Source organism: Pleurodeles waltl, chromosome 2_2 (assembly GCF_031143425.1).
Source record: "Pleurodeles waltl isolate 20211129_DDA chromosome 2_2, aPleWal1.hap1.20221129, whole genome shotgun sequence".
Taxonomy (NCBI): domain Eukaryota; kingdom Metazoa; phylum Chordata; class Amphibia; order Caudata; family Salamandridae; genus Pleurodeles; species Pleurodeles waltl.
In genome coordinates, this window is record NC_090439.1 from 832,197,151 (window position 1) to 832,215,444 (window position 18,294).

At 44.1% G+C, this 18,294-nt stretch overlaps 1 protein-coding gene across 2 annotated transcripts in view; it reads left to right on the forward strand.

Moving 5' to 3' along the window:
- The window catches only part of NECAB1 (N-terminal EF-hand calcium binding protein 1), a 1,270,485-nt gene that overhangs the window by 1,240,642 nt on the left and 11,549 nt on the right, over positions 1–18,294 (forward strand). For both annotated transcript variants that reach the window (XM_069220455.1, XM_069220456.1), the window contains one exon: positions 13,726–13,817. In XM_069220455.1, the coding sequence (XP_069076556.1) occupies positions 13,726–13,817 (92 nt within the window). The remainder of the gene's footprint in view (positions 1–13,725; positions 13,818–18,294) is intronic.

Genomic DNA, 18,294 nt, shown 5'->3' on the forward strand with positions numbered 1-18,294 from the left:
GAAAACCTCAGAAGGCTGGTATGGCAGTACTGGGGGTCCATGGTGGAGCCCCCAGGGTGCATGGAATTGCCCCCCCATTCCAGAATCCGATTAGGGGTACAATTTCCAGTTCCTACACACCTCACATGGCCATATTCGGGGTTACCATTGTGAAGCTACATATATGTATTGTCCTATATGTAGTGCACACTTATAATGGTGTCCCTGCACTCACGAAGTCCGGGAAAATGGGCCTGGACAGTGTGGGTGCACCTCTGCTAGTGCAGGGGTGCCCTCACACACAGATACTATGCACCCAGCCTGTAGGGTCTGAATGTTATTTTTGTAGGTGACTTATAAGTGACCTGGTGCAGTGAAAATGGCTGTGAAATAGTGCTTACACTATTTCACTCAGGCTGCAATGGCAGTCCTGAAGAAGTGTTTGTATGAGCTCCTTTTGGGTGGCAAAAGAAATGCTGCAGCCCATAGGGATCTCCTGGAACCTCAATGCCCTGGGTACCTAGGTACCATATACTAGGGACTTTTAAGGGGGGTCCAATATGCCAATTTGGAGTGGAATACTGGGTTACCAATATGTAAGTAGAAATTTGGAATCAGAGAGAGCATAAGCACTGAAGTTGTGGTTAGCAGGACTCCAGTGACAGTGAAGCATACTGACAAAACAGTAAAACAGACTGACATGTAGGCCACAAACTATGAGCACTGGGGTCTTGACTAGCAAGATCCCAGTGAGACAGTAAAAACACACTGACAAAACTGACAAACAGGCCAGAAATGGGGGTAACCATGCTAGAAAGAGGCTACTTTCTCACACCCTTCATCAAGTCAATGGGTGTTAATGTTCCCACATTAGTAGGTTTGTTCAGCATAAATGCATGTTATATAAAGACATGCCCTGGCATGGCACACCAGCAGTAAAATACACTGTTACTCTGTGTGAAGGATGGCTAGGTATTGACCTATTCCACCCTTTCTTTCTCTCCCATCCTCCCTCCCTCTCCTCCTCTGTCTATGTGTGCAACGGCATCATCAGGCAAAGGAGAAGGGGCACCAGGGAGTGGGGAAGCTGCAGCCCATGGGACCCAGAAGACTGACACCAGCAGAGACGAGGGGCCAGTGGGCCGACTGAGGGGAGTGCCACGGGGAAGTCCGGATCTTCAACATCCTTTTTGATTCCTCCTCCGATGGATGCTCCCTGGCGGTGGTGGACCCATCTAGGACAAGCCCAGCACCATCCTTAACAGCACCGCCCTCCCTGTAGCTTCCAACCCAGTTGCCCATGCCCACTCACCCAGGAGCGTGGGCATCTCCTTTGCCACTGGCATCTCTGCCCCTGCCCCAGTCAGCCCTGCTGCCCTCAATGAGGAGGGTACTGACCTCCTGAGGACCATTGTAAATGCCATCCAGGGACTGGCATCACAGATGGAGCAGACCAATCCCTATGTGGAAGGCATTCACAGTGCCCTGCCTGCCCTGCAGAGATCCTTTCAAGCTCTAGCCTCCTCATTGACAGTAGCCAGTGTCCCTTCGTCTTCTGTCCCCCCTCCAGCTACTTGTGCCCAATCCCACACCCTCTCCCCACACCCATCCAGAGCACCCAGTCATCCACCTCAACAGACCTGGTTCGCCATGACAAGACCCACCAACACCATGCACACAGACAACACACACACATGCAGACATATCTACTCCTCCCTACATACAGTCCCCCACCATCTCCTCCCTTACAGACACTACACCACTCAAACCTGCTATCACCACATCAACACTCCCAGATCCAGCCACAAGTACCCTTGTACCCACCGACACCACAGTAGCAGACCCGCATATATCCACCCCATACACCACATGCGCACTCACCACGACTACCAACACCCCCACATGCAGCATATCCGCCTTACGTGGAGGCACCACCCCTTCACCCTGGCATCTCCCTACATCTCCATCTCCCAAGACACCTACACACCCAGCACACACATGGCTTCCACCCACGCACCAGCACCCAAAGCACCTACCAAGACACATCTCTCAACCACTCCCTCTCCCTCCACTCTGAAATATTTTACCCATGACCACCCTTGTTTCCCTAAAAAAAGATTCCTTTATGAGTTTTCCCTGTTACCTCCCACTGAACCAGCCCCTGGTTCCCCCCAAGTTCACGGTTACCCTCCCCAAACCCAGCCCTTCCACTTCCCAGTCCTCCCATGCCCCCCGGTACTGCCCATGTCCCTCCTCCTGCAAAAAATACAATATCCGCCAAACCCAAGGTCATGCCTCCAAAACCCAAGGCCAAGGGCCCTCCCCCAAGTCTGAAAAAAACCCTAAAGCCCCCCAAACCAAAACCCAAAACAAAGGACCCCCTCCCAAACCCAAGCCCCCACCTCCACCCCCCATACCCCACAGCTGCCTGCCTGCCCCATTGATGCCCCTGCCATGTGGAGGCTACTTTGTAGTCAGGAGTCAAGTTGGGGGCCAGAGACTTTGCCCAGTGTGCCTGGGCACTTAAAACTTTTGGACTGGCCAGTAGGACATAGTTTGTTTTTCTATTTACATATTTATTTAAATATATCTGCACCACAGAACCATTGGTGTGGTGGATAACATATTTGTCCTGCCTTTGCCTCCACATGTATGCGTTGTAAATTTGAGATTTGGTGTGTGTGTCTTCTGTGTATGTGATGTGTTTGTATAGCAGCATGAGTTGTGTAGGTGACTTATGCTATAGACTTGTTGTGATGGTGTTGTGTGGCATTGTGTGGTAGTGATGTGTGCGTCTGTGTGTGTAGTGGTGCATCTGTGATGTGCTTTGTGTGTTGGGTGGACGTGGCATGTGATCTGACACATTGGCCCTCATTACAACATTGGCGGGTGTACCACCATCAGGCTGCCGGCCCAGCGGGGAGTACGGCCATAACACTGCAACCGGCTCCTAATGGAGCAGTGGATTGCGCGATGGGGCTGTGCATGGGGGGCCCCTGCCCTGCCCATCCAAGTGCACAAGCAGTGCAGGAGCCCCCCTGAGTCACTCATTCTGCATACCGCCATGGAACGGCTGGCGGATGGGGACTCGTAATCAGCAAGCAGCACTGCCCTGGTGACCACCACGGTCATAATGCAGGCTGCAGTACCGCCAACCTGTTGGCGGTACTTCCGTCACATTTGGTTGAGGGCCATTGTTTGGCTGGTGTTTTGGTTTGGATTGATTGTGTGTTGTTGTTACATGTTGCTGCCGGTATGTATTGTCCTGTGGAGGTGTGCGGTGTGCCTCTCTACCAATGCGGTTGTGTGGTTGCGATAGTGTTGTCATTGTGTGACTCATCGGTGTTGTGTATGAATGTGTTTGACAGTGGCCGTGGTGTGTGTGGTTTGTGAATATAGGTAGGTGTGTGTTGGTACGGGTGTTTGTGTGTGGCCATCGCTAGCCATGCTGGGTGTGTATGTGTGTTTGTGTGTGTGTGTGTGTGTGTACTAATAGCCTTCCCTCCAGTGTGTGCTAGGTGGATCTACTTATGGTTGTTGTCTTCGTCGCTGGTTCTGGATTTGTATGGCCAGCAGGAGCAGAGGGAAGATCAGTGGAAATACTTAAAATTCGGGTTCCATGGCAGCTGCGGACGTGTCTGTGTTCCTGAAGGTGAGTGTCTCCTTTTATATTGTTCGTTTCCACCAGGCTTTTCGTGGTTGTGCGACCACCCCGGAAATCCTGGCAGTGTGCAACCTTGTAATATACTCGGCAGAAACATGGTCTATGCCGGCCTGGAGATGCCTACCGCCGGCCACGCCAGTCCGTCTGCATTGACAGTACTGGCAGTGTATTGGCTGTGTTCCATTTAGATCACCACCATGGTCATGATATGGCGGTCTACTCCACCAGCCTGGTGGCACTGTGACCGCCACAGCCGGCTTGCCGGTCCAGGGACCACCAAACTGAGTACTAAGTAAGTTTATTCTTCGCAACTCATTTTGATCTAAAAAGATCTTCTTCACGGCCTGATACAAACAGGTTTGTGTACCATTTCCCATAAAAATCCTCCAACTAAGAAGATAGTGAAATGACTCTCATTGTGCAGGTTACCCCACTTTGGAAAAAAGACTGTAAGTCATAATCTTTATGTAATATGAATACAATCTGCGTGAGCCTTTAATGCACATTATTACACATAGCTGGCACATAAAAGCCCAAAACACACCATATGCCTAATTTAATCCTAAAACACTTCTCAACCAGTGCTTCACTGTTCTGATATATGGAAAACCTTCAGTCCATCTGTCATGGAAATTATTTAAACTCTTTTTCATAGTAGAAATATCGGCAGTGAAAAAGCTCATCAAGTAAATGTAGTAACAGCATTATTAACCTGCAAGGGCTGATATACATTTTGTAAAACAACACATGTCTAGCAGGAGCGGCTCATTTGTATGAATGTTTTACACAAACAGACAAATCAAGCCACGTGGCTCTTACTTTTAGAAACAACGCAGGCCAAGTGGCCCATTACTCATAATATATGAAAAATCAGATCTCTTTTCCACATTAAGCTTTATCACAAAGAAATGCAAGTTACAATCTGCAAAATGTGACACCCTATTTCAATCCTTCAAGTGCGCAAGTCCCTGGTGGCTAGCGGGATTTCTGCCCCTCCTGGTAGGGAAGGGAGGGCAGATTAGGGGTAGTTGTCCCCATATGCCAGCTAGGGGTGCAGAAAGGCAGAATTATTAAAACTAAATTAAGGGGGTGCAAAAGTCCTTGCACAAGGGGTCGCTCCCCTTTCCATGGTGACCTAGTAAAGTCGGTCCCTGCTTGAGGCTCGCCCTCTTAAGGTGATCCCCAAGCAGGGATCCAACAGGGAAAGGTACCTTTAAAGAGGGGAGATTCTCACTGGTGAAACCGGTGCTCAGGGGGCTGAGATATGCTTGTGAGCACTGAAGAAAATGTAAGAAAATTAGCCAATTGGCTCATTTTACTTTAATTTTCCGTGTAATGACATCAGTGCGCATGGCACACCAATCGTCATTACAGAGTTGAGATAATTTCAGCCTTGGTTGTGCGTGGAGCCATCCGACGCACATGAGCACTACGGTGTCAGACGGCTCCCGGCCATTTGACGCACACAACTGAATAAAGAGGTTATCTGGTTATGTATTTAATTAGAATGAAACAAACTTTTTATACTTAGTTCCATTTCTGTGAACTCCATACACTTTAGCTGTAGTTGTAACTGTAGGATGTTGATTTTAGTATTACCAACTATTGTTATGCTATATTTCCCGAAGTGTGACTGTTTTTGTATCTGAGAATTAAATTGCATTGTTCAGCTGCATGACTCAAAGTTGCATGCTTTATTGTCCTATGAGTGAGTGTCTACACAATTGTGTATTTTGCTGGTGTTTTTTTTTTACACTAACTGCAGGTGAGGTCTATAACCCATTATAGGAGCCTGCTGCAAATTATTTTTTGGGGGGGATTGTCGTTGATGTGGCCAATCTGCATTGGGTGTTGACTCTCCCTTTGCATAATTATAAGGTGGTATCTTTATAATTTTATAACAATGCTGTGTTAGACCTGGCTCTCTTTGCAGGGTTACCCCAAAATTTGTGCCTTCCTCATTCTATTTTTCGGAACTTTTTTGTTGGCTTTAGGTCTCTGGGCACTTTACCACTGCTAACCAGTGCTAAAGCGCAATTGTTCTCTCCCCTAAACATGGTATAACTGGTTTACACCTGATTGGCATTCACTTGTAAGTCCTTTGTAAAGTGGTATACCATATATCCAGGGCCTGTAAACTAAATGCCACTAGTGGGCCTGCAGCACTGATTATGCCACCCACAGAAGTAGCCTTGCAAACCTGTCTATGGCCTGCCACTGTAGTGTTTGTGTCTGCAGTTTACTGGCACCTCAACTTGGCATTTAAAACTACTTGCCAAGCCTAAAACGACCCTTTAATTACACACAGATCACCCCTAGGGTAAGCCCTAGGTAGCCCTATGGGCAGGATGCTATGTAAGTAAAAGGTAGAACATGTGCTTTAATATTTGATATGTTCAGGCAGTGACAAACAGCGTATTTCGTTTTCACGACTGTGAGGCCTGCTCCTCTCATAGGTTAGCATTGGGAATGCCTTTATACCCTTTTTAGTGGTAATTCCTGCTCAGAAAAGAGTAGCCTGGTCATGTTTGGTATGTTTAGAATAGGGGTGATAAAGCCTGCTTACTGGTGTAGTTGAATTATACATTACTATTTTAGGAATGCCACTTTTAGAATGTGGGCAATTCTCTGTGCTTATAATTCTGTGTGATTTGCAATCTGTCTCCAATCCATGTCTGGCCTGGGCAACAGCTACACTTTGTGCATAATCTACAGACAGCCGCAACACAGGAAGGGCTGGGTGTGACAGCGGATGCATTCATCTGCATACTGATAGTCTTCTTGGGCTGATAGAGGGAGAGCTGGTTCACCCTTAACATTTGTGTAGGCTGTGCCCCGCCATCACGCAAAGAGCTGATGTACCCACTACTGATCATTTGGAGCCAGGGCGGGGCTGGGCTGAGAGGGATTGTTGTGCACTTCTAAGGATTATGCTAAAGTCACCCCCTATATCAAAGACCATTTTGAGTATAAGTACAGGGTCTCCCGACCTCTTGTTGGTAGACACTGCATGGGGCTTGTAGACAGATGCTGCCTGCTGTACACTATGCATTTTTCCAGGAGGACTGCTGTGCTGTCAGGAGGGACTGCCATTAGGACTATCTGCTTTGTTGTGCTGGTCTGCTACCTACTGACTGCTGGACTATAGGAGGTACTGGCTCTTTGCAACTTGCCTTATGTGCTGGCCTGCTGCCTGCCTACCTGCTGCTGTGCCCTACCAGACCACTCCTTGTTTGCTTGCCCCCTAGTCTCTGGGATCTCAGGACCATCAAAGATCCCTCCCACCTGCCCAGTCATGTGACTCTGCAGCTGGCGAGTCAATTACAGGGATTTGGCATGATCAGTGTGTGACTGACCCACTGTTCCCCTGAGGAGTACAAAAAGAGGACAGAGGGTTGTTTACACTGCCAGGAGAAGTGCCTCGCAAGGATCTGGCTGTGTCCTGGTCTGAGCCGCACTACTTCAACACAAGTGCCCAGGGTGAAAGGTGTAGCATCCGAGACCGGTGTGTCCTCCTGCCAGTTCTTGCTGCAGGATGTGCGGTGCAGACTAGCCACCTTCACAAAGGAGATACGTTGACAAGGAAACTGAGTGGCCTCTACAACATCAGCTCTGCTGCAAAAACCAAACCCCATGGCTAAGTGTAGCCGCCCGGATCAGTGCAGTGTGCAAGGAACTTCAGATTTCACCGACACGGGCCCCGATGCTGAGGCCCACTGACACCTCTGCAGCTGGCTTCCCCAGTAATGCTCTGCAGGCCTTCTTTCTGGAAGCAGGGAAGCCGTCCCATACCTCTTCACAGGCAGCTTTCGTTCTTCCAGAAGTTGCAATGTGAATGACCCTGGAGGGCCTCGGACTCACTGTGGGTGAAGGACATTACTCATCCAGAGGATGAAACCTCCATGGAGGGCCCCAGAGAGGAGCTTGTTATGCCCCCTCGGTCTAGTATGACTGCATCGAGAGCCGCATTTGATGATCCCCAGCCTAAATCATTGTAAGCGCACCAAAGGGACTACTGTAGAACCTCTAATATACAGGAAGGCCTGTATATCTTGCAAGGTCCATATGTGTTGTACCACATTACCACATAAAGTTAAATAAGAGCACAGGTGTGCTGCGCCCTGCATGATTATGGTAATAAGGTGTGGGTTATGTGCTTATAATGATAACTGGTGATTCATATGCTTTTCTCTAACCTACTGGCATTACATGCACTAAAGTCATGTTATATGTCGTTTTGATACTTAACTTGTCCAGGATAGTGAATACTATCTCAGCAGCTACGTAGTGTGCACAGTACTTATGACTCATGTAATTTTGGTCTGATTTTAAGCACAGTATAATATATATATATATTTGCATAATCCTGTGTGGAGTCTATTCATTGTGCTGCTGTGTGAGTGTTTTGCGCAAACGCCTTACACATTGCCTCTTATGATAAGCCTGCCTGCTCTGTTCCAAGCTACCAGAGGGTGATCACAGGTTATCTTTGGTGTGTAACTTACTTGTCCTGACTAGAACGGTGGGTTCTACCTGGCTTAGGTGCACACCTTAGCTGACCAGAAACCCCATTTCTAACATCTTGTCTTCTAAGTCAAGTTAGGAGTGGACTGATTTTTGAAGTCATTTTGTGTGATTAGTTCCTTTATTTGGGCCTTGTTTGGAGGTATGGATGTAGTCCTTTCAACATGTACTCGATTGTATAATGAAGCTCAGTCGTTGACCATTTTTACACAAACTCAGTGGTCCTCGGAAGTCGAGCCACAATGACCTCTTTTAGGTGACCTTTCAACCACATTGATCCTCAGTGGAAGTAGAATCATAGAGTTGTTTCACCCACACCTGATCATATTTGGAAGTCAAGTGGTGACCAGTTTTTGTGCTCTTACTATTGTATTGTGTTTCATGAGATCTTGCATTGTGGCTTCACCAAAGACGTCATCCTTTTATCCTACAGGCATATAGTTCTGTTGCCTTCGTACATGACACTGTTATGGAGTATACCTCAGCTTGTAATGCCTTTTTTTTTATAAAGAGTTCTAATTATATTTTCCTGAGATGGCTACATTGGCCTTTTAAGAGTGTGTGGCCTGGGTAACTTTGTTAACTCTTCATCCTTTTATTACGACAACTTTGTTCTGATGAGGCATAACGATGGGCATTATGGTGTAATTTTAGTTGAAAGCAGTGTGAAAAGGCTTTGTGGATATGGATTCTAACGATGCTGTTGGGTAATCAGATCTCTAGTGAAGTTTACTGAAGATGTGTTGAGAGAAGGGAACATTACTCTTAATTTGTGGTCTTTAAATTGTGTATTGTTGATGCATGATATTCAACTAACCACTTTGATAAAATTGAACTGTTCAATGTGAGGATTGTTAAGGATACAAAGCAAGAGTGAAGCATTACAGTATGGCTGTGATGATACTCAATGTGGAAACAGAACTGCTTTATCACAAAGTAGAGATGCATTGTATGCAGATCCTGCCTATTCGTGTTACCTTCGATGAGAGTGTAGCACATGCAAGTGGCCAAGGGTTAATTTCTTAAATATGTAATGTTTGTATTTATTTCTTTTTTTTAAAGGTGCCCTTAGCACTTCTTATGCAAGATTACTCTGTGTAACCCTTTGGTTATATAATTTTGCCTTTCAACATAATTTGTAAAGAAACAATGATGTGAGCAAATCATGGTGTAATTTAACTGAGCACACCTTGTACAGCATGCACTTTCTATAACTTCATGTTTTGAGAACTGTGGTGAGCAAAAGTTATGATTTATATGACATGCCCCTTAAAACTCCCCCACTACAACTTCTATTGGAGGTTTTAAAAATGTTTGACATCAATAGTAGAACTGTCTTTATTAGTTAACACATTCATGTAACAATGCTGCGTGGCTCTTTACTTACCTGTTAAATCTTTGTTTATATAAGTATAGGCACAAATAAATTAGTTCTGCATCCCATAGTTCCTGAGTTTATAAAAAAGCAGTTTGTGCTGGGAGCGCGAAGCAAAAGAAACACAATCTTTTTGTTTAACTTTTTTGCTTACTTGAAGTATCCCTTCCCTTATTATTGTTAGAAAAAGAAACTAAAAATGCATGTTCACAAATGTATATGTATGTCTGTCTATATAAAAACTTATGTTGTTATATATACATATATCTACATCTATTTACACATGGAAGCACACACATACATATAGGTGAAATTTAATGCACCACTGTTTTATTTTGTCTCTGTTTAAAAATAGACCAAGCCTATTCTTCCATTGTTCATCAGTAGTTGCTGGTAGCTTGTAAGTTTGACATCTACACTGGTATTAAAGAACATAGCAGAAGAATTTTAATTTGAAAAGAAAAACACGTGCCCCATGGTCCTACACCAGAGCTCCTGGTTTGGCATAGCTTGAAATTACTTCTAGTTATAACAGTGTCCTTTTAGAAAAGGCTGTCTCGATATCTGACGTTTGATTTATGAGGCTATAAATCCCCTTTGATTTACCTAGTATGCCTCAAAAGATACCAGGCAGGGGTCCTTGCTGACACATCAGAGGAATCATTCAAGCCTAATAAGGCCAGTAACTTGACAGCAGACGTAGAATGAAAGGTCACCTAACATCAGTTGGAGCACCCACCCGAAAAAGAAGCTGTGAGCATTGAGGAATGGTCAACAGATGAAGTGCTTAGTATTGAAAAAAAAACTTGAAAATGGCAAGGCACCAGGAAGAGATGGAATAACCAACCAGGCAGTTAAGATGCCCCCAAATACAACAATCTTTGCCAAGATCTTCAACACAGGTATCCAGCACCAGTACTTCTCGAAAGCCTGGAAAGTAGCAAAAGTCTTTGTATTTTCTAAGCCTGGAAAATCTTTAAGAGATCACTGTCCAATATGTCTTCTATCTGGCTTATCAAAGTTCTTTGAAAAAGTCACTCTTGCCTATCTCAGTGACTTTTTATCTAGCCAAAACCTTCTCTCCAAAGAACAGATTAGGTCCTGGAAAGAATATTCAACAACTCATCAACTTCTCTGAGTGGTGGGCATAATAAGCCGTGGATTTCACATCAACATTCAACTGGAGTAGTCTTTCTGTAGCTAAAGCATTTGACCATCCCTAGGCAGAATCTCTTGATTGTATAGGGACTGGAAGATAAATCTTAACAAAAGTAAAAGCACAGCAACATTATTCACCAGAAAGAAGACCAGAGAGCATTCAAAGATCTGCCTCAGTGCAGAGGGGATAAAGTGGGAAAACAGCAGCTCCTTCCAAGGGGTGACACTTCACTCCAAACTCAGTTGGAGAAAGCACATCAAGACAACTCACCAGAAAGCATCAACCAAACTGGCTGTGTTGTACATGCTTCTGAGGACTAAGTCAATGCCTATAAGGAGCAAGGTGTGCACATTCAATGCAATTATTTGGTCCAAAATGACATATGCTTGCCTGGTGTGCACCAGCTGCTAGGATAAGTATCTGAAATCTCCACAAAAACAACAGAACACCCTTCGGATAGCAGAAGGTGCTCCTTGCTTCACAAGAACAGCAAGCCTCCACAGAAATTTAGCAGTAGAGGTATTGAATGACCGTCTCTACAAATTCAATGATAAATTCTACAAAGTTCTTGATCAAAAGGAAAAAACACTGACAAATAAAAAACCTTGCTAACATTTTCACAAAACACTTCTGACCACAACTCACAACCCATCACAGCACTTACCCTATGAACCAGCTCACCTGTGACAATGTATCACAGATTAACAAGAAAACAAAATTGTTACATACAAAAATGCTAAGTGAATGTGGAGTAATTAGGCTCAATCCTCATATCCAAAATCTCCAATGCCATATGGAATCTGACAGCCAGAGAAGAATAGACCAGCTTCTAACAGTCTTGTTTGGAAAGAAGCAAATGTGGCAGCACTCACAAGGTACTAGAAAAGCCAAAGTTACTTGGATTATTGTACCACAAATGAAAAAAACTTTAATGGTAATTTGAAAAATTACACTTTAACAATAAGGTCAGTTGGGTATAAAATGTCATTAATCAGCACCTTACAGTAACTGCTACATAAACAACACAAGCTTTATAAACACCAAATGATGTACAAAATGCAAATAACCTATAAATCGTATCTTCGTTTTGATTATTACTTTGTCTAAACGTATTACCCATGCATTTCTACCAGATTCTTTCTGTGCAAAGATGATACTAATATTGCATTTGCAATAGGCAGATATATGTAAAAGCTGTTGCTTGAGGGCGTAAAGAGCCTTGTCCGCACCTAAAATACTCCCCATTGAAAAGTGTTTATGGCAGGCTGAAAGTAGCTCGACCGCCCAACATTCAAAATCTGGATGTTTCCCTCAGGCAACATTTATTCCTACCATCCATTTTACTGTTGTTACTTCCTTGGGGTCTTCTTCTCTCTGCCTCTTTCTGTAGCATAACAGGCGACTCTGAGCTCCATGGCTAAAAAAACAAGCATTTGCAATGCAGAGGGTCTCAAATTTTCACGAGTTAGAGCTATTAGAGTTGTAAACTCCTACCCAGACTTTTCTTGCCACATACATTGCAAATGAAAAGTAAAACAGTTTCACATAAGCAAACCGATTCAAAGTGCCACACCATGAGCATGAAGGAGACACACAAAAGGAAAAAGAAGTTTGCTTGCAGTCAAACCTATCGGCAAACATGCATTTAGCCATGAAACAGGGTCAATATCGAAGGAGGTAACAAAACTGCCCTAAGGAGGGAAAAACGTACATCATTTACCAATGATAACAAAGGATTTTTGAAGGGCAAGTCCATGAACGAGCGATAGTGATGGGCATGACGTGGACGTGGTTAAAAGCCCAAATAGATAACAATTTGTTGGAAAAGCAGTGCTTGCGCGCTGCTATGCTGGACCTAATAAGCGGAAGACTTGGCCACTCAAAGGGGAGTTAATATCCCACACTCAAGGGATCTGGTTTCACTTGACACATCCATCTCCAAGAGGGGAAAGAAGGTTCAGCTACTGAGGTGTTCGGATTGCAGCAAAAGGCACTCCTAACCAGATGAAGGGGCCTATTCACAAAGGCTTTTTTCAGTGTGTAAATTGGTAATTCTGTCGTATTGTTTTACGAACTCCTGCATGCCTTTGTGAAGAGGGCCCAAAAAGTCTAAAATAGGAATACAGTGGCATTACCCAAGCAATATTCATATATATTTATGTAAAATAGAAAGGACTGTCTCCTCTTTGCAGTAACACAGAGTTGGGGTTTCAGGGCTCATTCACAAAGATATGTAAGAGTCCGTATAAGTGTAGTCCAGACTTCAGTAGTACTATTTCCTGTACCCAAAAATGCTTTTCTGAATACGCCCCAAATTTGGGAATATTCTCCTGTGCTTGGGTATATCTGGATACTGCTAACAACACATGGCTGCTGGTTTCACTTTAATAAGTTACTTTAAATCAAAGCTAGTCCCTGAATTTAAGGAGAATCTTGATGAAATACGTCGGCCCGAGACCTGGTGATTTGCACAAAGTAGAGCGTTAGACAAGTCTGAAAGTAGCGGGGCTAAAGCTGTAAGCATCAGAAGAGGGCCGCTGTGGGGATGGGCTACAGGAGTCGATAGTACACCAGATGTAAATAGTTCTGATAAGACTACTGTTGAATGTAAAAGGGGTGCACATTGATTTTGAAAGATTACAGCAATCAGTATTTTAGCCAACCAACTTCCAACAGTGGTGTTACTCGGGATGGCTTTTGAATGAGAACTTAATGATATAACATTTCTCTCTCGTCCCGGGAGGGATAGGAATTGGTTCAATCAGCTTATTTTTCAGGAAATGTCGTGTGTACATTTGTGTGATTTATTTGATGAAATCCAGCCATCAGTAAAAAATGATTTGTTACTGAAAAGGGCAATAAAGGTAAGTCAGAGTGCCATTATCCAACATTTGGAACTTTTAATTTTCATGCATTCGGCTTCAAGCTTAAGAGAAGTAGTAACAATATTTCATATTGTGGCAAAGTAGTGTTTTGTCTACCTACATAGTTTTTAGAAATTAACTCTTAATATTTTGTCCACAGTCATCTTCAGACTAACTACAGCAAGACATTCCAACGAAGTAATGTTGACTTTCTAGAAACTCCAGAATTATTAACAACCATGCTTGTCCCTGGTACGTATTTGTCTAATCTGTTTTACTTTTAAATGTTTCCAAATTGTATCTGTTTCTGTCTTGGACAATATTACTGATAATCAGAGATTAGGTAAATTGTATTCTTAAATGTGTAAATTACACTTTACATCTAGTAAAATGTATAAGAACGGACGATCACATTAAAGTTAATCATATAATTTCGCATACAAATCAAAGGGATATTCCAGCGCAAACGTCTAGTTAATGTTCAATCTAAATGAGAACACAAGACGTTCTGGACACGTTGGGCTTTATAAAGCCTCATCAATGAGGGACAGCTTGTGCCAGAGCTACTAAAAAATCTACTGGAATCTACATCTGACCATCCCCATGATCATCAGCCAACTCCTGGAAGTTTGTGAAATTAAACAGACAGTATGTTAAATAGCTTAAACTTTAACACTAATATTTGTCCAGTTTCTTACTTTTTTCAAAACTTACTTCCACAGATGTAGCCAAAGATGATTCCAGACCCCCATAGAAAATCATTCTATCCTTGATTCTTGTTAGTTAGGCTTCAGTGTACAAGGCACTATATAGGCCCTGCTGTGCCAAATAAATAACATGAGGACTTCAGTAAGCTGTGTTAATGCACTCGTTCTATTGATTCAACACCAGGAAACATCTAGACCATCCTAAATCATATGATCTTCATTGATAAATGAAGTACAGGCCTGAGTTTATGGAAGGTCCTGAAAAGATGGGCCATAAGAGGAACAAGTTCTAACACGGAACGCCATTAATTTCTGAAACAACAACTAACCGCCATTTAAGCACTCAAAGAAAAGGAAGTCAAACCGGTTAAAGCTCGTCCCTCAAGAAAACCATTATCCAAAAGGGACACAAGATCGGGTGGAAAGACAATACTTCTTACACCAGGACTCAAACTTAGAGAAATGTTTTTCATAACTGATGACTGTAGAGGGAGTCCTGATTACCCCCAGTGGTTTAACCCCACCCTTTCAATCTCAAGGTGGTGAGGTGAAGATGGAGGAGGCTGAGAGATTGTAGAAAAAGAACATGATGCCTCAGAGAGTAAAACAGAAATACTAAAGCCACCGGAGTCTACCGCTCAATGAAGGAGAACAGGTTGCCATTGGCAATGTGGCCAAAATGGTGCCATCAAGCTCACCCACACTGCTTCCCTCCTAATGATTTCCATCACTCTTGGGAGGTGGGGTATGGGAGGGAAGGCACAAGGAATCCCCCGAAGACCTGGTTAGAATAGGGCAGCCACCACCCATGCTTGTGCACATTCAAACTCCATGTAATATATAGGTATAAGGTCATTGTTTAGGATTAGATAGGTCCAAACATAGAAGACCCCACCTCTTTTATAGCCAGTGAATGCTTCTTGGACATGATGGAAGTTGCTGACATGAGAAAAATTATGTTAAGCTGGTGTGCTAAGGCATTCTTCCAATCACATCAAACTTATGGAGCGCCTCGTGGCCCTACTGGGCATCCTGGTGCTGTAAACAGGCTTGAGGCACAAATTAAGCAAAACCTTAGTCATTAAATAGAGATGTACTAAGTTGTAGCTTGAAGTGATTGTCATTATCCAATCCTAGAAAATAGAAAGCACTCAATGTGTCTCTGACAAAGAGCAGAGATCCTGTGCCAATTCAGTTAACACAGTTTATCCTGCTCTCGCTGATGGTTCAAGTATACCTTTGCAACCTGGGTGTTGATGTATACTAGGGCAGCTTTGCTCAATAACTGAGGAGTGTTAGAAATGGGGTCTTTGGTTGACAGTCAGGTTACCCCCTGTTCAAGTAAGGACCCTCACCCTAGTCAGGGTAAAAGAGAATCACCCTCAGCTAACCCCTGCTTACCCCCTTGGTAGCTTGGCAGAGCAGTAGGCTTAACTTCGGAGTGCTAGGTGTAAAGTATTTGTACCAACACACACACAGTAACTTAATGAAAACACTACAAAATGACACAACACCAGTTACGAAAAATAGGAAATATTTATCTAAACAAAACAAGACCAAAACGACAAAAATCTGACATACACAAGTCAAGTTATGATTAAACTAAAAAAGAGCGCTTAGAAACACAAAATGCTTTGATGAGGTGTTAACACGGCGTCGTGACGGAGTCGTTCCCAACAAGCCGACACCAGCAGCACCGGACACGGAGTCGCGTAGACCCCCAAGTACAGTATCTTTGGTGAAGAGTGAAAACAAGTCGATGCGCGAAGTCGGGGATCGCGGCGTCTGTGCGAAACATTGGATCTGCGCACTTTGAGCGGCGCCGGTCACGACGTGGTGCGGCGACTTCCATTGAGTCGCGGACTTCAGTGGGGCTGCAGCGGCATTGGGCCTGCGAAGATCGTCGCGTTCCTGCGAAGATCACGGAGTCGGTTGCAGGCAGCGTCACCGGATTCAGCAGCGGCGTTGGTCAGAAGTCGTCCGAAGTCGATTTCCTTGGATTTCCACCAGCTTTCCTTTCAAGGGCCTAGGGACTGGATAGGGCACCACTTGTAAGAGCGGGGGTCTCTCCAGAGACTCCAGGTGCTGGCAGAGAGAAGTCTTTGCTGTCCCTGAGACTTCAAACAACAGGAGGCAAGCTCTAAATCAAGCCCTTGCAGATTTCTTCACAAGATGGAAGGCACACAAAGTCCAGTCTTTTCCCTTTTACTCTGGCAGAAGCAGCAACTGCAGGATAGCTCCACAAAGCACAGTCACAGGCAGGGCAGCACTTCTGCTCAGCTCTTCAGCTCGTCTTCAGGCAGGGGTTCCTCTTGATATCCAGAAGTTATCTAAAGTCTGTGGTTTTGGGTGCCCTTCTTATACCCAATTTCTCCTTTGAAGTAGGCCTACCTCAAAGTGAAGTCACTTTTGAATGTGAAATCCTGCCTTGCCCACGCCAGGCCCTAGACACTCACCAGGGGGTCGGAGACGGCATTGTGTGAGGACAGGCACAGCCCTTTCAGGTGTAAGTGACCACTCCTCTCCTCCCTCCTAGCACAGATGGCTCATCAGGAAATGCAGACTACACCCCAGCTCCCCTTGTGTCACTGTCTAGTGTGAGGTGCAACCAGCCCAACTGTCAAACTGACCCAGACAGGGAATCCACAAACAGGCAGAGTCACAGAAATGGTATAAGCAAGAAAATGCTCACTTTCTAAAAGTGGCATTTTCAAACACACAATCTTAAAATCATCTTTACTAAAAGATGTATTTTTAAATTGTGAGCTCAGAGACCTCAAACTCCACATGTCCCTCTGCTCCCAAAGGGAATCTACACTTTAATCAGATTTAAAGGTAGCCCCCATGTTAACCTATGGGAGGGACAGGACTTGCAACAGTGAAAAACGAATTTAGCAATATTTCATTGTCAGGAGATATAAAACACATTACTGTATGTCCTACCTTAACCATACATTGCACCCTGTCCTTGGGGCTACCTAGGGCCTACCTTAGGGGTTCCTTACATGTAAGAAAAGGGAAGGTTTAAGCCTGCCAAGTGGGTACACTTTCCAAGTCGAATTTACAGTTTAAACTGCACACACAAACACAGCAGTGGCAGGTCTGAGACATGATTACTGAGCTACTTATGTGGGTGGCACAACCAGTGCTGCAGGCCCACTAGTAGCATTTGATTTACAGGCCCTGGCACCTCTAGTGCACTTTACTAGAGACTTACTAGTAAATCAAATATGCCAATCATGGATAAACCAATTACATACAATTTACACAGAGAGCATATGCACTTTAGCACTGGTTAGCAGTGGTAAAGTGCTCAGAGTTCAAAAGCCAACAGCAACAGGTCAGAAAAAATAGGAGGCAAAATGATTGGGGATGACCCTGCATAAGCAAAACACTAGTAAGCCCTGGAAGATGAATATAAAGTCCCTCCATTTTGAGGAATGACAATATATTGTAACTGGCCACACACGCTGTAGTAGTAGAACCTCTGAGATGGTTCTCCACACACAGTGTCTATCATATATTGTTAGTGCCATTAGAATCAGAAGTACTAGAGGAACCCCCTTTTGAGGATATGCTCTAACCAATCACCAGTTAGTGCCTCATGATCCACAGACTTTGAAGTCTAATAAGATAGAAGGTGCAGCAAGTTATAGCAAGCCCAAGGAACCACCACAGTTATGGCTGTCATGTATCACTGGATTTTTAGCCCCATCTCTAACCAGAACAGCTCTAGATGACAAGAGATTCTGGACAGTGTCTGGTGGCATATCCCTCTTCCTTATGTTAAGAACACAGTCCATAAGTATGTTCTGAATATGTTTCATTTGACCACATACATGTTGGCCCATATCTTAGAAAAAAGGAGTAGAAATTAGTCAGTCATTTAAATACATAAAGATTTGAAGCATTTTCAACTGGAGCGAAGGAACAACAGGCGCTAACACCTTTGTAAAGACTGTGGATGCTAAAGATAATCTAAAACACAGAACATAAATCTAGTCATGGTTGGATCTTATTGC